The 22,030-nt window shown below is 39.3% G+C and overlaps 4 protein-coding genes across 5 annotated transcripts; 3 read left to right on the top strand and 1 right to left on the bottom strand.

The window, feature by feature from the left end:
• Window positions 1-1,287: 1,287 nt before the first annotated feature.
• Window positions 1,288-2,886, top strand: LOC17889709. Its single transcript, XM_006295832.2, has one exon. The coding sequence runs from the start codon at window positions 1,288-1,290 to the stop codon at window positions 2,884-2,886; it is 1,599 nt and encodes a 532-aa protein (XP_006295894.2).
• A 5,269-nt stretch (window positions 2,887-8,155) lies between these two features.
• On the top strand, window positions 8,156-14,971 carry LOC17888909 (ABC transporter G family member 32). Its single transcript, XM_006295408.2, has 24 exons — window positions 8,156-8,595; window positions 8,700-8,820; window positions 8,903-8,991; window positions 9,078-9,162; window positions 9,243-9,402; window positions 9,483-9,559; window positions 9,646-9,699; window positions 9,855-9,945; window positions 10,036-10,337; window positions 10,417-10,698; window positions 10,797-11,113; window positions 11,193-11,353; window positions 11,433-11,536; window positions 11,651-11,810; window positions 11,908-12,030; window positions 12,111-12,202; window positions 12,285-12,617; window positions 12,706-12,996; window positions 13,078-13,161; window positions 13,250-13,383; window positions 13,485-13,712; window positions 13,791-13,962; window positions 14,056-14,310; window positions 14,390-14,971. Exons 1-24 carry the CDS (start codon window positions 8,321-8,323, stop codon window positions 14,660-14,662), a joined length of 4,263 nt encoding a protein of 1,420 aa, XP_006295470.1. The 5' UTR covers window positions 8,156-8,320; the 3' UTR covers window positions 14,663-14,971.
• A 1,380-nt stretch (window positions 14,972-16,351) lies between these two features.
• Window positions 16,352-18,967, top strand: LOC17888802. Of its 2 annotated transcripts, none has more exons than XM_006296174.2 (2): window positions 16,352-16,489; window positions 16,898-18,967. In XM_006296174.2, exon 2 carries the CDS (start codon window positions 16,907-16,909, stop codon window positions 18,845-18,847), a length of 1,941 nt encoding a protein of 646 aa, XP_006296236.1. In that variant the 5' UTR covers window positions 16,352-16,489; window positions 16,898-16,906; the 3' UTR covers window positions 18,848-18,967. The 2 variants fall into 2 exon arrangements, with proteins under 2 accessions (XP_006296236.1, XP_023639656.1); XM_023783888.1 differs by having other exon boundaries at window positions 16,920-18,967.
• LOC17887667 (4-diphosphocytidyl-2-C-methyl-D-erythritol kinase, chloroplastic) lies at window positions 18,914-21,603 on the bottom strand. Its single transcript, XM_006294257.2, has 11 exons — window positions 21,405-21,603; window positions 21,072-21,167; window positions 20,914-20,982; window positions 20,722-20,826; window positions 20,556-20,612; window positions 20,271-20,471; window positions 20,025-20,117; window positions 19,846-19,945; window positions 19,628-19,727; window positions 19,275-19,360; window positions 18,914-19,181 (listed from the first exon to the last, which is right to left on the bottom strand). Exons 1-11 carry the CDS (start codon window positions 21,561-21,563, stop codon window positions 19,081-19,083), a joined length of 1,167 nt encoding a protein of 388 aa, XP_006294319.2. The 5' UTR covers window positions 21,564-21,603; the 3' UTR covers window positions 18,914-19,080.
• Between the last annotated feature and the right edge of the window lie 427 nt (window positions 21,604-22,030).

A 22,030-nucleotide genomic window follows, 5' to 3' on the forward strand; every position in this document is an offset into this window, starting at 1 on the left:
AATATAAATCTGTATTAAAAAATCATATTTTACAAAATTAATTTGAAGTATAAAATATAACGATAACATATATTAAATTTTAAAAATACAATGACATCATAAGTGATAAACTAGAAATACATAATTAGCCGCAAAACCTTAGTAATATATATATATATTATTAAACTTGCCACTAAACAAATTATTCTCACCACAAATTAGTGATTTGATAATCCGCTAAGTCATTTATGAATCCATGAAGATACCAAAACATTGACCAAATCTACTATATATATATATATTACTAAGGTTTGTTGATCAATTTTTTTTCTTTATTTCTTTTGCTTGTTCAGATAGAAAGTATGCACATAGATTGCATCTTCTATGTATGTTAAGTCTGGATATAAAATTATATTTTTTTCTTTTAGTTTTTTCAATGTTAAATTTACTTTAAAACTCCAATTCGATGACATTGAATGTTTGATCATTATGTTCTTTGTTTATTTTTAGATACGTCGACTACACTTATTTGTTGAGATAGAGTTTTTAAAGTCACCAGGTTCACTAAATTAAAGAGATGGAGATAAACTTGGATGTATAACAAAATCATGGGTAGATATATATATATTGCTATAATCTACTATATATATATTCCGACTGAGTTTGTTGATCAATTTTTTTTTCTTTATTTCTTTTGCTTGTTCAGATAGAAAGTATGCACATAGATTGCATCTTCTATGTATGTTAAGTCTGGATATAAAATTATATTTTTTTCTTTTAGTTTTTTCAATGTTAAATTTACTTTAAAACTCCAAATTCAATGACATTGAATGTTTGATCATTATGTTCTTTGTTTATTTTTAGATACGTCGACTCCACTTGTTTATTGAGATAGAGTTTTTAAAGTCACCAGGTTTACTAAATTAAAGAGATGGAGATAAACTTGGATGTATAACAAAATCATGGGTAGATATTTCCGCCTCAAAAGATGTATACCAAAACCAAAACTAGAATGACAATTATTATGAGATTCAGAATCCTACCTCGATTTGACATTACAATAACAAATATGATACCAAGATTATCATGTTTATTTTTTCTCTATGATAAAATTTGACAATACCATGATAAAGTGATTATAATGACAATAATATAACATGATTCCCACTTTTCTCAGTCTACTATCACAAGAATTAACAATAGAACTAAAATTACAAAATGTAATAATCTTAGACTTCTTACATTTCCATAAAATACCATTATAAATCTATAGTAGTCATTATAATTTCAACTCACATAAGTTGAAAAATGGCGACTAGGGTTTTGGAGAAGGCGACTAGGGTTTTTGGGGAGGAGAGTCAGGATGCAAGTATGGAAGAAAGCGGGCGTCCGCCGGGGGTAGGGCTGATACCGTTATTGACGTATGCGGAGAAGGTGCAGAGTAGTGCGGGGGGCGGCAGACCAATCCCCGAGAAAGTTTTGGATGAGGAGTTCGTCGCCTCACGGATGAGGCTAGAATTCCCGAATGGAGACGATGGGGAAGGTGTGGTGACGATTGGGCAGGAGGTGATATCGGCTATGACTAGTCTATGGAAAAACTGCATGATCGTGAAAGTATTAGGGAGGAATGTTCCGTTGGCGCCGCTACTCAGGAAGTTGCGTGAGTTATGGGCACCAAAGGGAGGGATGACGGTGATTGACCTACCGCGTCAGTTCTTTCTTGTCCGTTTTGAGCTGGAAGACGATTATATGGGAGTTGTCACAGGAGGACCATGGCGTTTGTTTGGGAGTTTGCTTATGTTCCAAGCATGGTCACCGAGTTTTAACCCGATGCAGGACGAGATCGAAACTACGCCGGTGTGGGTCCGGATTTCGAATCTTCCGGTACATTACTATCATAAAACCATACTGATGGGGATTGCAGAAGCGTTAGGCAAACCTTTGAGGGCGGACTTGACAACGCTTCAGGTGGAGAGGGCTAGGTTTGCAAGGGTTTGTATTGAGGTTAACTTGAAGAAGCCGTTGAAAGGTTCAGTCATGGTGAATGGGGAGAGATACATGGCATCGTATGAGGGCTTGAATACTATATGTTCATCGTGTGGAATTTATGGGCATTTAGCGAGTGTATGTCCAAAACGATTAACGGAGAGTGTTTCTCAGCTACGGGTCCAACATGAAGAGAAGCAATCGGGAGGAAGGGGGACGGTGACGGATGCTCAGGGGTTTACGGTTATCCGTCGGACGGGTCCTAGGGCTTTGGCGGCGGAGAGGACAGGTGGGATCGGATCGGGTGAATCAGACAAGGTCCAAGAAAGGAATGCGGGGGAGATTCGGCAGAGTCCAAATTCTGGAAAGGTTCCCATTTCGAACAGCTTTAGTGGTCTGACTACGGATTCGGTGGCGGACCAAGTTATGACAAGTATGGAAGTGACGGTGCATAATAAGGAAAATGTGAATATGGAGAATATCCCGACAGTAGTAATGAGGAGTGATCTCGGGAAGGGAAGTATAAAAACAGGGCGGGAGCTTCGGGTCCAAAGCGGAAATCGTGGGGGAGGGGTGATGAAGAAAACTAATGGACCGAAAGGTGGTAAGGGTATTGGGCCGAGAAGCACAAGCCTGTTAGGGAACAGGCCCACTAGGGGGTTGATTTTTGGGCCTGTTTTAGGAGAGCAAAGTTTGGCTGCTTCGGGGAAGCGATTAAGGTCGGAGCAAGCGGATATTGGCAGGGATGGGGGTGTGTCTACGTCGGCTTGGATGCCTTCCGGGAACATTGCTCAGCCAAGGGTTGTTGAAGCCTCGACTAGTCCTGGGACCGATGAGGCAGTGGTGCAAGAGGAGACCCTCCTCTCATCGAGTGTGACGGGTAGTTTGATGGCTTTAGATGGGTCCATCAAGGAATGCTAACGGGTTGCCCCGGCAATTTTACGTTTGTTAAAAGCAGTATTTATGAATTGCATAATATGGAATTGCCGGGGGGCGAACAAACCCAATTTCCGACGTTCAATGCGTTACTTGTTGAAGAAGTTTGATACGGATATGCTCGCTTTATTGGAAACACATGCACATGGGGAGAGAGCGGGATTGATATGCCAACGTTTAGGTTTTGACAATTCATTCCGGGTGGATGCAACAGGTCAAAGCGGGGGTTTGTGGTTATTATGGCGGTCTCAAGTTGGGTCGGTGGAGATACTTGATTCGTCAGACCAATTTATACATGCGAGAGTGGGAGTCGGGGTGGATGCAATCCATCTGGTGGTGGTTTACGCTGCACCAACCGTTAGTCGGAGGAGTGGACTTTGGGGTAAATTACGAGAGGTGGTTGGAGGCATTGATGGATCGTTGGTAATCGGGGGGGGATTATAACACTATCTTACGGTTGGATGAGCGCACAGGTGGGAATGGGAGACTCTCGCCAGATTCCCTAGCTTTTGGGGAGTGGGTTAATGAGCTTTCTTTAATTGATTTGGGGTTTAAAGGAAGCCCATATACTTGGCGGAGAGGTCGTACCGCGAGAACGTATATAGCCAAGAGACTAGATCGACTGTTTTGTAACCCACAAGCAAGGCTACGATGGCAAGAAGGGAGCGTCAAACACTTACCTTTTCTATCATCGGACCATGCACCATTGTACTTGCAGCTCAGCCCAACATCCACTGGCGATCCAAGGAGGAGACCGTTTAGATTTGAAGCGGCGTGGTTGAGTCATGGGGGTTTCAAAGATTTGTTGGCTGCTTCTTGGGATCCTAATATTTCAACCCCGAAAGCATTGGAAGGACTTCAAAGGACTTTGCGGAAATGGAATAGGGAGGTGTTTGGAGATATAAACACACGAAAAGAGAAGTTGTTAGGCGAGGTAAAAGCTATCCAAGATTTGTTGGCTGTGGCACAAACGGATGAGCTGTTGGAGAAAGAAGAACAACTAATGCAATCTTTGGAGGGTATTCTAGAACAAGAGGAGACATTGTGGTTTCAAAAGTCAAGAGAGAGGTTCATAGCTCTAGGGGACCGGAACACAACATTTTTTCACACCACTACAATCATTAGAAGAAGGAGAAATCGAGTGGAAATGCTGAAAAATGACGAGGGGAGATGGGTCTCGGACAAAACGGAGTTGGAGTGTCTAGCGCTGGACTACTATAAAAAGTTATATTCGTTGGAAGGTTTAAGTGTGGAGCGCCCGCATTTATCTTGTAATGGGTATCCGGGTTTGACAAGAGAGGAGAAGGAGGGGTTGTTAAAGACGTTTACGGGGGAAGAGGTGCTGGTTGCGGTGAAGAGTATGGGCAAGTATAAAGCACCGGGGCCAGACGGTTTCCAACCGGTGTTTTATCAATCATGTTGGGAGGTGGTTGGGAGTTCCGTGAAGAATTTTGTGTTGGAGTTTTTTGAGTCAGGAGTGTTACCAGCGGGTGCAAATGATGCGTTAATTGTGTTATTGGCCAAGGTGGCGTCTCCGGAGAAGATAACTCAATTCCGGCCTGTAAGCTTGTGTAATGTTCTCTTTAAGGTGATTACGAAGATCATGGTTATACGGCTGAAGACTGTGATATCAAAGCTAATAGGCCCGGCACAAGCAAGTTTCATCCCCGGTCGGTTGAGCATTGATAATATCGTAGTGGTCCAAGAGGCGGTACACTCGATGCGGAGGAAGAAAGGAAGAAAGGGATGGATGCTTCTGAAATTGGATCTTGAGAAGGCCTATGATAGGATTCGGTGGGATTTTTTGGAGGAGACTTTGAGGGCTGCGGGGTTGGAAGAAGGTTGGAGAAGGCGGATAATGGAGTGTGTTTCAAATCCATCTATGTGTATTTTGTGGAATGGGGAGAAGAGCGAATCATTTGTCCCGGAGAGAGGGTTAAGACAAGGGGATCCTCTCTCTCCGTATTTATTTGTGTTGTGCCTAGAGAGACTATGCCACCTGATTGAAGGAGCGGTTGGAAGGAAGGAATGGAAACCCATTACGATTTCACGAGGTGTACCGAAGTTATCTCATGTGTGCTTTGCGGATGACATAATATTGTTTGCCGAAGCGTCAGTTGCTCAAGTGCGGGTTATTAGAGGTATCTTGGATAAGTTTTGTATGGCCTCGGGTCAAAAAGTTAGTCTTGAGAAGTCCAAGATATTATTCTCTACGAATGTGAGCCGGGACTTGGAACGATTAATAACCGTAGAGAGTGGAATTGGAGCTACAAGGGACTTGGGCAAGTACTTGGGCATGCCGATACTTCAGAAAAGGATAAATAAGGAAACTTTTGGGGAAGTACTTGAGAGGGTGTCATCAAGGCTTGCGGGATGGCGTAGTCGTACGTTGAGTTTGGCGGGTCGGGTTACACTGACGAAAGCGGTGTTGTCTTCGATACCCGTGCATACGATGAGCACAATTTTACTTCCAGCCTCGACGTTAAAGAGTTTGGATAAGTTGTCTCGGTCTTTTGTGTGGGGAAGTACGCAAGAAAAGCGGAGGATGCATTTGGTTGCATGGGATCAAGTAATAAAGCCAAAGAGCGACGGTGGTTTGGGTATTCAGAAATCGAGGGAGATGAACGTAGCTCTTTTGGCAAAAGTTGGCTGGAGATTATTGAATGATTATGTGAGTTTGTGGGCACGGGTGCTGAGATGCAAGTATAAAGTGAGGGAAATTCACGATGAGACATGGATGTGGCCAAAGAGCTACGCCTCGTCGACTTGGCGGAGTATTAGTGTGGGCTTGCGAGAAGTGATCTTGAAAGGTGTTGGTTGGGTGCCGGGAGATGGGACACAAATACGTTTTTGGTTGGATAAGTGGTTGTTAAATGAGCCATTGATGGAGTGGGTCTCGGGACAACTGTCCGAAGCGGAGAAGAAGCGGAGGGTGGAGGAGTATTGGATAAATGGCGTTGGCTGGGACATGCAAAGGTTGGGGGAGCTGCTGCCCGAGAAGATAACCCGGATGTTGCACTCGGTAGTGGTTAAAGGTGTCCCGGGGATGGTGGATACGTTGTCATGGCCAGGAACGGAGAACGGACGTTTTACCGTGAAGTCTGCGTATTGGATGATAACAACAAATGTTAACCCGGGTATCTGTATGTCCCGGTTTTATGAGCAGATTTGGAGGGTTGTCGCCATAGAAAGGGTCCGGTTATTTCTCTGGTTAGTGTCTCACCGAGTTATATTAACGAACAAGGAACGGTTCCGACGACATATGAGTGATACAGAGATATGTTCAGTGTGTAATGAGGGGGTCGAATCGATACTCCATGTGTTGAGGGATTGTCCGGCTATGCACGGTTTATGGTTGAGGTTGGTTCCGGCAGCAAGACAACGGGCGTTTTACACGCAATCCTTATTGGAGTGGTTGTTCGAGAATTTAACGGCAACGGTGGAAGTAGACGGGGTAAGCTGGCCAACAATCTTTACACTAACCGTGTGGTGGGGTTGGAAATGGCGATGCAAGGATGTGTTTGGGGAAAGAGGATTATGTCGTGACCGGGTAGGCTTTATAAAGAAGGTGGCCGGGGAGGTGATTAAAGCGCATACGCTCGTTAGTGGCAGAATGACTACGGGAGTGAGGATGGAGAGACAAATTGCATGGAGCAAACCTAGTCCGGGATGGGTAACAGTGAACACGGATGGAGCATCCCGTGGTAATCCGGGTGAAGCTACGGCAGGGGGGGTCATTCGGGATGAATACGGCGGCTGGTTGGTCGGTTTTGCTCTCAATATCGGGGTATGTACAGCTCCAATGGCGGAACTTTGGGGAGTATATTATGGGCTGGTTCTAGCTTGGGAGCGAGGATGGCGGCAGTTGGTTTTGGAGGTGGATTCCGAGTTAGTTGTGAATTTCTTGCGGTTAGGGGTTCATGACGCTCATCCTTTGGTTTTCCTGGTACGGTTGTGCCATGGCTTTCTTTCGAGGGACTGGTTAGTCCGGGTTACTCATGTGTTTAGGGAAGCTAACCGTCTTGCAGACGGGTTAGCGAACTATGCGTTTTCTTTACCTCTTGGTTTTCTTGTTTTAGATGTTTGTCCCGATATTTGTGATTCGGTGCGACTTGATGATGTAAACGGAGTAGCTACTTCGCGGACGGTCCGCATGTAATTTATTTTTTCTTCTTGTTGAATAAAATGGGAGACCAAGGTCTCCCATCGATTACCAAAAAAAAAATAATTTCAACTCACATCATTCTAATCAGTACTTTCAAATTTCAGATAGTTCAGTTAATAGATTTAGAATCTATAATGCATGAACAAAGAAATAACAAACTGATTTTCACTAGTTCTAAATCTATAATTGCTAATTGAAAAAGAAATAGAAATTTTTAATTGATCATACATTTTTATTAAGTATCAAAAATACTAAGGAAAAAAATTCATTTTCTAGAAAATTATAGAGATAAACTTACTTTAATAAAATTTGGTTTTTTTTTTTGTAAAATAATTTTGACTTTGATAGTATCAGATATTTTAATATCTTAGGTATTCAAATCCTAAACATATCAAATTTTAGAATTTATGATAAAAGTTTAAAGTTTTATAAAATTACATTTTAAATAGTTCGGATACAACATTTGATTTTTGGTTTGACCTGAATATGACGTATTTTCATAAATAAGTAATTTAGTTTTAACTTTTATGCTAGTCATTTTTATACATATTATCAAGATTAATAAAAAAACTGAACATATCATAAGATACCCGAGTTCAGACACATGTAAAAGCAATGAACTAGAGTAGTGATAAGTTTAAGCATATTGGTACATATTTGAATCTAAACATATCTAATAACCCCAAATTTATAATTATACTTTTACAAGTTTCAATTATTCAAAAACATAACATTTTAAATAGTTTGGATACCAAGTTCGATTTTTAATTCAACACTGAATATCGACTATTCGGTTTGATTCGGTTCTTTTAGTTTGATTTGGTTCTTTCGATTTTGTGTAATTTAATAGTGTCCTATTAAAGGAAAGAGACAATAATATATAACACTATTTTTATTTTACGTTTATAAGCCATTATCCACACACACACACACCTAAAATACAAAAACAAATTGTTTTTTTTTTTCTTTTTTCCCGCTAAGTATTAATGAGCCTCTCTCGCTTCTCAACTGTAATTTCACTTTAACGTACAGATCAGAGAGAGACACCAGAAAAAAAAACACTGAGACAAAGAGAAAAAAGAGAAAAACCAAAAAAAAAAAAAAAAGTTTTCCGCATTAATGGTGCCTTCACCTACCAGTTGTCTAGTGGTGAGAGATTAATGTGAAGAGAGAGTACACACCACAACGAAGATGATGAAGAGATAGAAAAAACCAAAACCAAAACCAAAAAACCAAATCTCTAAACACTCTCCGATGTGGAACTCGGCGGAGAACGCGTTTTCGCGTTCGACGTCGTTTAGAGACGAAATCGAAGACGAAGAAGAGCTTCGTTGGGCTGCGTTACAACGTCTTCCTACTTATTCACGTATCCGTCGAGGTATCTTTAGGGATATGATTGGTGAGCCTAAAGAGATCCAAATTGGTAGCCTCGAAGCTAGTGAGCAACGTCTTTTACTCGATCGTCTTGTTAATTCTGTTGAGAATGATCCTGAACAGTTCTTCGCTCGCGTTAGGAAGAGATTCGACGCGTAAATTCACTCAATCTTTAGTTCAAAAAAATCTCATTTATTGATGCACTTTTTGTTCTTTTTGGGGAGTAATTATGTTTTTTTTATTTTGTTTTTTGGTGTAGTGTGGATTTGAAATTTCCGAAGATTGAAGTTCGATTTCAGAATCTGATGGTTGAATCTTTCGTTCATGTTGGAAGCAGAGCGTTACCTACAATTCCCAATTTCATTATTAACATGGCAGAAGTATTATACTAAAGATTTTGATTTTGATTAAGCAAGTTTTTGTGATTAGTGATACTAATTGAGAAGAGTTTTGTTTAAACAGGGTTTGTTAAGGAACATACGTGTGATTGGTGGGAAGAGGAATAAGTTAACGATTTTAGATGGTGTTAGTGGGATCATTAGACCTTCGAGGTATTATTACAAAACTCCATTTTTATATATACTTATGTCTTGTTGCTATTTTTGTCTATTTTTTATGTTTTGTTGTTTGTTTTTAGATTGACACTTCTACTAGGTCCTCCAAGTTCAGGGAAGACTACATTACTCTTAGCTTTAGCTGGTCGTCTTGGAACTAATCTTCAGGTAAAAACTCAATTAGAAGATGCTTATGTTTTTGTTATATGCTTCTTTGGTTTTGAGTTTTTGTTTTGGTTACTGTGAAGACGTCTGGGAAAATAACATACAACGGCTACGATCTCAAAGAGATTATTGCGCCGAGGACGTCTGCGTATGTGAGCCAACAGGATTGGCATGTGGCTGAGATGACAGTGAGACAGACTCTTGAGTTTGCTGGTCGTTGTCAAGGTGTTGGATTCAAATATGGTAAGTTACTAAGAAAGTAGTGTGGTGAGTTGCATTGCTTATGTCTTAGTTTTGACTCTGTGTGTTTTGACATAACATAGATATGCTTTTGGAGTTGGCAAGAAGAGAAAAGCTTGCAGGAATTGTACCTGATGAAGATCTTGATATATTTATGAAGGTACTACTTGTGGTGTTTTAGTCAAAGGCTAAACCATTTCTTCTTTATCGATTTATTTTCGTGACGCTTTTTTTCGAATACTCCAGTCTTTAGCTCTAGGAGGACAGGAGACAAGCCTTGTTGTGGAGTATGTTATGAAGGTATTATTCTCCACTTACTTTTCTTTAAACTCGAAGTCGCAGTTCACACAGTATCTTTGTCCATATCTTCAAAAACAAAGAAAATAGTGAACTCCACTAGTGTGTATGTACATTTTTTTCAAACTCTTTCTGAAATTCTCATACATCCAACAAAGATTCTAGGGTTGGACACATGCGCGGACACATTGGTAGGAGATGAGATGATTAAAGGGATTTCAGGAGGGCAGAAGAAACGGCTCACGACAGGTTTGTTTGCTCATTCTTTAACTCTTTTTCATATATAAAGATTCAACAACTAGTAGATAAACTGACCATTGAGTGGGATTTGATTCACAGGAGAACTATTAGTAGGACCAGCAAGAGTCCTTTTCATGGATGAAATATCCAATGGTTTAGATAGTTCAACGACTCATCAAATTATCATGTATATGAGGCATTCTACTCACGCACTCGAAGGAACCACTGTCATTTCTTTACTCCAACCGTCTCCTGAGACTTACGAGTTGTTTGATGATGTTATCCTTATGTCTGAGGGACAGATTATCTACCAAGGCCCTCGTGACGAGGTTCTTGATTTCTTTTCGTCGTTGGGATTTAGTTGTCCTGAGAGAAAAAATGTTGCAGATTTCTTGCAAGAGGTAAGATATAAAGAATTTGAAGTAGAGTTACATCAGTCATTTTTTTTTCAGTTTCTTGAATGAGTTTTCTGTTAAATAGGTCACTTCAAAGAAAGACCAGCAACAGTATTGGTCAGTTCCTTTTCGGCCTTATCGCTATGTACCTCCTGGAAAATTTGCTGAAGCTTTTCGTTCATATACAACTGGCAAGAAGTTGGCAAAGAAACTTGAGGTTCCATTTGATAAACGGTTCAATCATTCAGCGGCTTTATCGACATCTCAGTATGGTGTTAAGAAGAGTGAACTTCTCAAGATCAACTTTGCCTGGCAGAAGCAACTGATGAAACAGAACGCATTTATTTATGTGTTCAAGTTTGTTCAGGTTTGTCTTCTAATGACTTTACTTCAGTCCCTTTCTTTCTGTTGGAATGGTAAGTGCGTTATTTAATTTCATTCTCTCTACATACTACGTGTTTGCAGCTTCTTTTAGTTGCCTTGATCACAATGACTGTCTTTTGCCGGACAACAATGCATCACAAGACTATTGATGATGGCAACATATATCTTGGGTCGCTTTACTTTTCCATGGTTATCATTCTGTTCAACGGATTTACCGAGGTGCCAATGCTAGTAGCCAAGCTTCCCGTTCTTTATAAGCACAGAGACTTGCATTTTTACCCAAGCTGGGCTTATACATTACCTTCTTGGCTTTTGAGTATCCCTACTTCAATAATAGAATCTGCAACATGGGTGGCAGTAACATATTATACAATTGGATATGATCCTCTTTTCTCCAGGTACATTCTAATAAAAAGTTAAACTTGGCAAGGATTTGACTGTATAGAATAATTAACAGTGAACGTCTCTAATCTTCAGGTTTCTTCAGCAGTTCTTGCTTTATTTCACACTGCATCAGATGTCCTTGGGTCTTTTCCGCGTTATGGGTTCTTTAGGCCGACACATGATAGTTGCCAATACTTTTGGGTCCTTTGCAATGCTGGTGGTCATGACTCTTGGAGGATTTATAATATCCAGAGGTCTTTATACTCTCTCTTGGAGACCTTAAACTCTTCTCCTTCACCACATGAATATTCATTCTCTTGTTTAATTTCCCAGATAGCATACCAAGCTGGTGGATTTGGGGTTACTGGATCTCTCCTTTGATGTATGCTCAAAACGCAGCTTCCGTGAATGAGTTCCTCGGCCATAACTGGCAAAAGGTGAAACTAGTACAAACATATCTATATAAAGTGCTTCTTTAGTTATAATTTTTGGTCTGAATGTGGAATATAGTACTGTACTTTAGTTAATGGTTGTGTTTCCTGTTTATGAAGAGTGCTGGGAACCATACCAGCGACTCTCTTGGTCTGGCATTGCTGAAAGAAAGAAGTTTGTTCTCTGGGAACTACTGGTATTGGATCGGTATCGGTGCCTTGCTTGGATACACAGTTCTTTTCAATATACTGTTTACGCTGTTCCTAGCTTATCTCAACCGTAAGCTTTTCATTTTCTGTATACCTAAAGCATCAACAACTTGCATTTTATAAACTATTGTGCTGATCTTGTCCATATCCGTGTATACTATTCATAGCTTGGGGTAAGTTTCAAGCTGTTGTATCCAGAGAAGAGTTGGATGATAGAGAAAAGAAAAGAAAAGGCGATGAGTTTGTCGTGGAACTAAGAGAGTACTTGCAGCATTCAGGCTCCATACATGGTGAGGGAACAAAATCTTCTCCTCTCTAATCTGTTTACTGAAACTGAAAGAAGCTAATGCTTATAACTTGTTTGTTCCAGGAAAATATTTCAAGAATCGAGGCATGGTTCTCCCGTTTCAACCACTATCTTTGTCTTTCAGAAATATCAACTACTATGTGGATGTTCCCTTGGTATGTAATAGGTTTCTACAGTGTTTAGGTATAAGGCATTTTATATTTCTAGCAGTCTAGCTCATGCAACCAAAAATTTCAGGGACTAAAAGAACAAGGGATACTAGAAGATAAGTTGCAGCTACTTGTGAATATTACTGGAGCTTTTAGACCAAGTGTTCTTACAGCATTGGTGGGAGTAAGTGGTGCGGGTAAAACAACGCTCATGGATGTTTTAGCTGGAAGAAAAACCGGAGGAACTATAGAAGGCGATGTGTACATATCTGGTTTTCCCAAAAGGCAGGAAACGTTTGCAAGAATTTCAGGTTACTGTGAGCAGAACGATGTTCATTCTCCATGCCTAACTGTTGTTGAATCTCTACTTTTCTCGGCATGCCTTCGTTTACCAGCTGACATCGACTCAGAAACACAAAGGGTAACATATTTCCATCATCATTTTGATCATTCCAATATTTTTTTTTTCTTGGATTATGCTAACATCTCTAAACTTCAAATTCTTGGAGGCGTTTGTTCATGAGGTGATGGAGCTAGTTGAGCTGACGTCTTTGAGCGGGGCATTGGTTGGTCTTCCTGGAGTTGATGGCTTATCAACTGAACAGAGGAAAAGACTAACAATTGCTGTTGAGCTAGTTGCAAATCCTTCTATAGTATTCATGGATGAGCCAACTTCAGGATTAGATGCAAGAGCTGCTGCCATTGTGATGAGAACTGTAAGAAATATTGTTAACACAGGGCGAACAATTGTCTGCACGATTCATCAGCCTAGCATTGATATTTTTGAGTCATTTGACGAGGTTGGTTCTTCAAACAATGGATCAAACAGTCTGTAGAATTGTTAAGTCATCATATCTAAAGCTCATTTATTTTTTCTGCAGCTTTTGTTCATGAAACGTGGTGGTGAGCTCATCTATGCCGGTCCACTAGGCCAGAAATCATGTGAACTTGTCAAGTATTTTGAGGTAGACTTTTGTTCTTGATCCATGTATTTTTTGAACTAGAAATACATGTAAACTTAAGTCTCTTTACAATTACTCTTTGCTTCCTTAGTCAATTGAAGGGGTACAAAAGATCAAACCTGGCCATAATCCGGCAGCATGGATGCTTGACGTCACCTCTTCCACCGAGGAACTCCGGCTTGGAGTTGATTTTGCTGAAATTTACAGAAACTCAAATCTGTGTCAGTATGTAACTTTCCCCATTTAGTCAAAACCATGAATGTCAAATTTAAATTAGCTTTCCATAAGTTTGGTTTACCATATCCCCTGTCTCATTTCTACTGCAGACGCAACAAGGAGCTGATCGAAGTCCTCAGCAAACCAAGTAATATTGCAAAAGAAATAGAGTTTCCAACTAGATACTCTCAGTCACTCTATAGTCAGTTTGTTGCTTGTCTATGGAAACAAAACCTATCATACTGGCGAAACCCACAATACACCGCAGTTCGCTTCTTCTACACTGTGGTTATCTCTCTGATGCTTGGAACCATATGTTGGAAATTTGGCTCAAGAAGGTAAAACAAAAATGCAGCTTACAGTTCTGTAACCAAAAGCAATTTCTTCAACCAATGGTACATTTCCTTAATCTATAGGGACACACAACAACAGTTATTTAACGCAATGGGATCGATGTATGCTGCGGTTCTCTTCATTGGAATCACCAATGCAACAGCTGCACAGCCTGTTGTTTCCATAGAAAGATTTGTCTCATACCGCGAGAGAGCAGCAGGAATGTACTCAGCACTTCCTTTTGCATTTGCACAGGTCACACATATGTTTTTATCTTCTCTCTTTCTCATTCCCCTTTTGAGTTTAAAAAAACTTGGAACATGATAAAACTTTTGCAAGAGTTTACAGGTGTTTATAGAGTTTCCATACGTGCTAGCACAATCCACAATATACAGCAGCATATTCTATGCCATGGCAGCGTTCGAATGGTCTGCAGTGAAGTTCTTGTGGTACTTATTCTTCATGTACTTTTCGATAATGTACTTCACCTTCTACGGGATGATGACAACAGCAATCACACCAAACCACAATGTTGCCTCAATCATAGCAGCACCTTTCTACATGCTATGGAACTTATTCAGTGGCTTCATGATCCCATACAAGGTACAAATACTAAATATCATTACTTATTCATCTTTATGGTTTTCTTACATATGATGTTTTGTAATTGATTCAACCACAGAGGATTCCATTGTGGTGGAGGTGGTACTACTGGGCAAACCCGGTAGCTTGGACACTATACGGTCTATTGGTATCTCAATACGGTGATGATGAGAGACCGGTGAAACTCTCAGACGGTATACATCAGGTAATGGTGAAACAACTGCTTGAAGATGTGATGGGATACAAACATGACTTCTTAGGTGTCTCTGCTATTATGGTAGTGGCCTTTTGTGTCTTCTTCTCACTTGTCTTTGCTTTCGCCATTAAAGCCTTCAATTTCCAGAGAAGATGATTGATTGATTACCACACTACTCTCAAAGTCTGATCAACTCCCTCATATTTATTTATATATATAGATTTATACACATATACAAAACACCCACTATTGTTTATTTGTATATTTGGTTGGGGGCTTTTATACCCAAGAAGAAGACAGGGGACAGCCTCTGCCATTACATGTATGGATCAATAAAAGCCTTGTGTTGTGTTGTGTGTTTTAGTTCTTTTTTTTAATCATTTTTTCATAAATGTGTATTGAGTGTAACAGTAACTTGTTTAAATATTATGGTAATACAGTAATGATTGATTGAGGTACAACATATATACTAGAACTATATCTGGACAAGATACCCAACATGTGTAACTTTTAGTGATTTCTAAGAGCAAGTTTATTGGTGTCCCAATATCAATTGTCCTTAACATGCCATGTTGGCTAACGAACTAGTATAATTACTTGCGAAGTAGGTTGTTTCGTTCTGCAACCAATGGAATCATGCCATCATGCCACGTTGGCTTAAGGACGCAGAGATTTCGTCCCAATATAAGGAACGTCCCTACACATATTATGTTTTTCTGATTTAAATTTAAATAAAAAAATGTGTGGGACTTTGGCAAAATACGCTAATGCACATGTTCTAAGGTCACTCATCTCCTTAGTCCTTAAAATCATTAAAGTCAGTGGAAAAACTTACAATTTCAAACTTGTCCAAACTTGTGGGATCTTAGACTAACCTCATCTAATGTACAATTTGGTTCCTACTACACCTCCACAAAAAATTTGTACGAATTTTCAATCCCTGCCTCCAAAGTCCAAAGACCAAAGACGCATAATTAATATGGAGTAAGCCCATTAGGGATTTAGGGTGATTATCATAATGCTTGAACAACACTATCATTGTGTATTGTCCAAGCATTTTTTTTTTTTTTTGTTAAAATTAAGGGCTAATTTTTGTTTGTTTGTTCAATAACACTTAATTTTATCAGACCAAGGATTCTTACAAGTTTATGCTCCCAATTCCTAAACTAAGTACCACGACTACAATCTCGTGGCACATCAGCCTAACACTCACAGTGCAGTACTTAGTTTGCCGCTTAAAGTTTTATCGACTAGGAATTTTGGAACCTAGGTCAGAAACTCGACCTTTCTTTTGATCATCTCTTGAAAAAATCTTCGGTTAGGGTATAAGTCCGTCTGTAACCACATTCACTTCCTCGAGATCTTTAACTCTCTCTAGAAAGATTATGTTGTAGATTGTTTGAGATCTTTGACCTTCTCTACAAAGATTAATGCATTTACTAGTTACTTAAAATACATTTCTAAGCCACCTAAACACCCATACACTAGACCTCATATCCACAACTACAACAAACAATACCCAAAACTAAAACCATCTTGTTTTCTCTCCCTAACAATCTTCAATGAAAACAATGTAAAATTATTTGCATAATAGCTAAATCAAATCAATGAAAAAAACACCCATTATATAAAAATATGATTAGTACTATACTTCTACTACCACCTACTTCCTAGGATAGTTGTGTTAAACAAATTTATTCATAGTCAATTAGTTTAGTTAAATTTAATAAAATAAAAAGAGTTGAAGAAAAAAAACACAGACCAAACGAAACAAGTATAGTGGTGACATTAGTTACATATCCATTGGCTCGCAAAAAAATATTGACTAAAAACATTTCTTTTTTGTTTTCCCATTTCTCTCCCAACAAAAACCCTAAAAACAAAAAAAAATCATCTCTTTCTGCAGATTCAGTTTCTTCCTTTGACGACGACAAAATTAAACATCGATCTCCAAAATTCATCTTCTTCTTCTTCCCTACACAGGTACTACATGCTTCATCTTCTTCTCTCTGTTCCTCTTCGTTTCTCTCAATTCGTGTTTTTTTTTGTATTTTATCATCTTCTTCGTCGAATTCTGGTAACATCTTCTGGGATCATTTCGTGCCTCCATGTGTAGTAGTACGAAAATCACAAGCTTTTGGCTATGTCGGTCAATTTCTCACCTTCTTTGTAATTTCCCCGTTCATCGTCTTTACCAAAATCGAGTCTTTTTTGAATTGTTTTCAAATTCCCTTTTTAACTCTCTAATTTTGACCTTCCTGCAAAATCTCTTCTATGGTTAAAGTTTGTATCTTTAAGTCCATAAGGGGTGTGTTATGATGTAGTCTTAATAAAAGAAGTGTCTTTCAGAGTATCACATTAACTGTTTGCTCATTTCTTGATATGGTTTAGGTTGTATTGATGTTCTTTGCAGAGATGTCACCAGCAACAAAGTCTAAGTTAAAGGATAAAAGAAATGGAAAAGAAGCTCAAAAGGCATCGCCCAAGTCTGCGGTTTCGGTTAATGGGAATAGCAGTATGGCAGCTAGTGCTTATAATCCACTCTTGGGAACGTTTCAGGTTCTTGATTCGGTTTCTGTAGGTTCTGTCTCGCCATTACAGTATGGTCGTTTCCGGAGTATAGATGAGGCTGATGTTAATGGGGTTGAGTCTGATTCTGTTTCGAATAACGGTAGCTGTTCGGGTGAGTCAGAGGATCATAAGGAGAAGATAACTAATCTGGCTCTTAAGCAGGAGGTGATACCAGGTGCAGATAATGATAAGAGAGAAAAAGTTCGCCAGAAGAATGAGAGAAAACATCAACGTCAGAAAGAGAGGAGGGCTCAGGAGTTGTATGAGAAGTGTAGCACGTATCTTATGTCTAGAAAACTTGAGGCCCTTACACAGCAGCTTGTGGCAATGGGGATATCTCAAGAGCATGCAACTACGGCGTTGATGATGAATGATGGCAAAGTAGAGGAGTCTGTTCATTGGTATTTTGACAGGGGCGAGGAAGAAATTGAGAAGCAAAGCATTAAGAGTCCTGGGAATTTGAAAATAGACATAACAGAAGAACTAGCTAGGATTACACAAATGGAGCTACAACTTAAGTGTACAAGGCAGGAAATAGAGCGTGCGGTTGTTCAAGCAGAGGGGGATTTGGACAGAGCAGAAGAAGTTATGAAAGGCACAAAATATGAAGAGTTTTCTGTTCCAGTGAAACAAGAAGAATCTGGTGATCCTCTTACACACAGTAATGGTAAACATACAGTAGGAATAGGTTATCAGAATTCAGATGCAGAAAGGCCAGAAACACAAACTGTTCCATCACCTGGTTTACAGCCACCAAGAGATGACAAGAGCTTTAACTATACAAAATCACCCTCTACAGCAGAAACTGTGAATAAAATGATGGCTCAGCCTATGAAACGATCTGAACTAAAGTTAGAGTGGCCAAAACCTCAGCAATCTGCTGCTTTGGCTGATAAAAGGTGGTCAAGTACAGGACAAGTTCCTTCTGCTTCTTACTCTTTGCCATCATCGCCATCCCCGTCACCTCAGCCTGCTGCAAGGGCCGAACCTCGCTATTTAGCTAGTGGAAATGAATTTAAGAATCTTCCGCAGCAGCCAGCAAATAGAGAATCAGTCATGGCAATGAGGCAGCGGCCACAAGTTATAAGCACAAATCCCATTCCAACCTCAAGCATGAGCTCACCTCCTACCAGTTGGCATCCTGTAGCTAGCATAGAGATGATGAAGTCAAATGGGTTCATACAAACACATAATATCCCTAGTGCGCGAAGCCCTAGTCCAAACAATCTGAATCCAAATCAGATCTACCAGCAACTTCAATATCAAAACCAGAAGCGAGTCAGTAACACCAACCAAGTGGATCCACATGGTAGCATGGCCAGAGGGAATGGCGGGTTATGGACCAGAAACACTGCATCACCTCCATCTATATCTGCTGCATCTTCGTTGGGATTATTCTCTGCGGTTGGTTCAGCCGGAACATCAGGTGCATCCTCACCAATAGATTGGGTCTCTGGCGGCGGTTCAGTGCACTACACCAACATAGACTGGAGTCTAGATCAAGGTTTATCCCAAAATAGTAGATTCAATGGAAACTGGTCCGGGTTAAAGAGCAGCAGCCACACTTACGATACGAACATGAGCCGGTATAGTCTAAATGGTTCCATGGGAGGTAGAGTCAACAGCAGCAATAGTGGATCTATGGAGAATGCGGGTGCTGGTGTTATCGTCGAAACACAACAAGCAGCTACCTCTCAAGACTGGACATCACCATTTGAAGGAAAAGATATATTTAGTTTGTCTAGACAATATGTGTCTCCTTCCCTGTAAGAGCAGAGGGGTTACATATAGAAATGAAAGTAATAAAAGAAGAAAAAAAGACAATGGTTTCATGACTTATGTGTGGTTGCTTCTCCCTTTGATTATATTATTCGTGAATATGTCTCTCTTTTTCGTATTTTTAATTTATATTTAAAGCATCTTCTCTCCTTTGGTTGACCACTCTTAGAAACAAAAGTAGTACAACCTTCAAATCAATCCTTTATTACATCTTTCATAACAACTCATTGGAAATCCATGCGAGATTCAGAGGATGAGGTAGTAGCATTTGCAGAAGCAGGTTCTTTGTACCATTCATTAGCCTCGCGAGTCATAAAGTTTGCTTCTGCAACATGTTTACTTGGAATTAGTGTCCTTACATGTACACAATTCAGAAGAGTTGAAACCATTACTTGTAAATTACAAGAAAAGAGCATACCAGACAAGAACACGTTCTTGTATTCTTCATCATCGTATATGAATTGTGGAGGATCTGGTGAACCGATACCGACGATAGTGCTTCCACTGTTATGCATTCATCCCACAAAAGTTAGCAGTTCATAGAAAAAATATATCAAAACTAATCAGCTCATTTATAATCTCTAATTCAAGAAAACCGTACTCAGCTCACTAACTATGATATTGTACTAGCTTGTTAAGATACACTTGGGAAGACCAATACAACAGTAGCACACTGTTTTCACTAGATGAGCTAACGATGCAATGCACAGTACATTTTGTGGAATTTTCCGATAATGTGGCAATAACAAAAATAGCTGTAGAAAAAGATACCTTCCAGACATAAACACGGCATCATAATCCCCGCGCCCAGATGCTATTATCCGTTGCTTCAAGCGTTTTAGAGATGGAAGAACTGAAAATGCTGGCGGTTCTGGAAAACGCAAAAGTGTTAGTCATGGTCCATGAACCTGACTGAATCTTGAAATTTAAAGATGTGACTATCTTCTATGGAAAGGAAGGGAGGTGCAGCATATGCATATCAACTATACCCAAATCGTTTACGCAAATGCTTTGAGATACACCATTGCTGGTCACATTCTCAAGTAATGTCAAGGGATTAATATTGCTCGCCTGATCTAAACGAAGACGCTGAAAAATAAAAGCTTAAGCAATGAATTCCAGAAGCTTCGCAATATTAAAATATCCATTATCAGATTCAGTTGATTACTTTGTACACTTCAGCAGTAGAACATGCTTCTCGGGGCTTTATGAGGACCATCGGAAGATCAAGAGGAAAAGGAGGTGGAAGGTCTTGGACAATCTGCATTAGCCTTTACATTAGAATTCAGCAAAATAAGCTGCATCATTTTTACAACCCCCAAAGCCCCAACTTAATACGCATGGAAAGAAAACTGTATCAGAGCAAAGGTATGCAAAGTAACAGAAGGCTGAGAAAAATCTCAGCAAAACATACCTCACCTCTCCCGGTACAATAGGCAGCTCCATGCGAGAAGAAGAAAGGAATATCTGACCCAATTTCACTTGACCATTCCTGGAGTTCCTTCTCAGTGACAAGACCTCCATTGAGCTGATTTGCAGCCCAGAGTGCAGTTGCAGCATTACTACTTCCACCACCGAGTCCAGCACCGGTAGGTACCTTCTTGTCTAAATGAATCTTTTACATATCAAGAAAGAATATAAGTTCAAAACTTCACAAAGAAATGTAGTAAAAGAAATCATTGGTGTATAGTGTTTTTACCCAAAAGAATCTGTTACTACCAGTTTTCTTCCTATAAAGGTCAAGTGCTTTTATAATCTGCAAAATAAAAAGTTGAAACAACACAGACCAGAGGATTAGAATACTGCTTCATCCACAAGGCCACAGGGAGATCATATATTAATAGAATAACGAAAAACCGTCTCACCAGATTTCTCCCATCAACAGGTACTCCTTGAACGTTAGTAGACAGACGATCTTTGGATTTTGATGGCGACAATGAGAATTTAATAGTGTCTCCTAAGCTAATCACCTAATCAAATGCAGAAAGATAACAACAGAGACACTAAGAGACAATGAGAAATACATCAAAGCTTAAACTTATGAGGAAGAAACTCACATGAAACAAAGAGGCTAAATCATGAAACCCATCTTCTCGCTTTCCGGTTATCCTCAAGAAAACATTAATCTACACCGTAAAAGACATGCCACTGATTCTTTAGGTAAAAATTAAAAGCAAAAGAGATGGTTCAAGAAAAAGGAAGTGTCTTTATAAACCTTGCAAGGTGAGAAGAGCTTAAGCCTGGATAAAGGAGCTTCTTTGTCAACATCATCACCTATCTTATTCAGTCTCTCATCAGGATCAAACACTATCTAACAATAACAAATGACACATCCACAAAACATCAGCTCAAAAATGTCACATTTATAAACTCAAATAGTCAGAACTAACTGATGAATCCAAAATCGAAAGAGTACTTTTGCCAAAATTGCTTCAAAGATATTGAATTTGAGCAAGAACCCTTCACAATCTAATAGCATTAGAATAGAAAAATCAATGCTTTCATGGAGGATTCGAAAAGTTAGGAGATTTGGAGAAGATTTGATTACCTCGACTTGTTTCCGGGAAGATTTGACGGAAAAGCTCAAAAGGGGTCGAAGAAGCTTCGGAGAGAAAGAAGAAGAAGAAGAAGAAGAAGCAAAACTGGGTCTGAAGGAAGTGTGAGTGAAGTTGAGAGTTGAGATAAATGGAGGAGAAGCCGTTGCCATTGTTGTTTCCTCCTTCCTGAATATTTCTCTTTGATCGGATATGCCAAATAAAATAAAACTGAATGAAAAATGTTTTTTTTAGTCAACTAATAAAATTGCGTTATAGTGAAATTGGCCCAATAAAGCACATTTTGTTATTTTAGGCTGACATTTTTTATACGGAATAATTTAAACAATTTATGGACTATGTAATATCATTAAAAATTATAAGGGTACATCTCAAAAATACAAATTAATAATATATGTTTTTCTTTTGAAAATTATCACTAGTTTTCTTTTCTCGAAAATACCCCTAGAAGTTTTTATTTTCCTTTGAAAATTTCACAACACTAAATCTAAATCTTAAGCCTTCAAAACTAAATTCTGAACCTTAAAAAATAAATCCTAAACCAAAATTTAAAATTATAAACCGTCTAAAATTCATATTGGATGTTTGTAGTATTCTTGGACTAAAGGTTTTATAGTGA

This window comes from Capsella rubella, unplaced genomic scaffold (genome assembly GCF_000375325.1).
Source record: "Capsella rubella cultivar Monte Gargano unplaced genomic scaffold, Caprub1_0 scaffold_4, whole genome shotgun sequence".
NCBI lineage: Eukaryota > Viridiplantae > Streptophyta > Magnoliopsida > Brassicales > Brassicaceae > Capsella > Capsella rubella.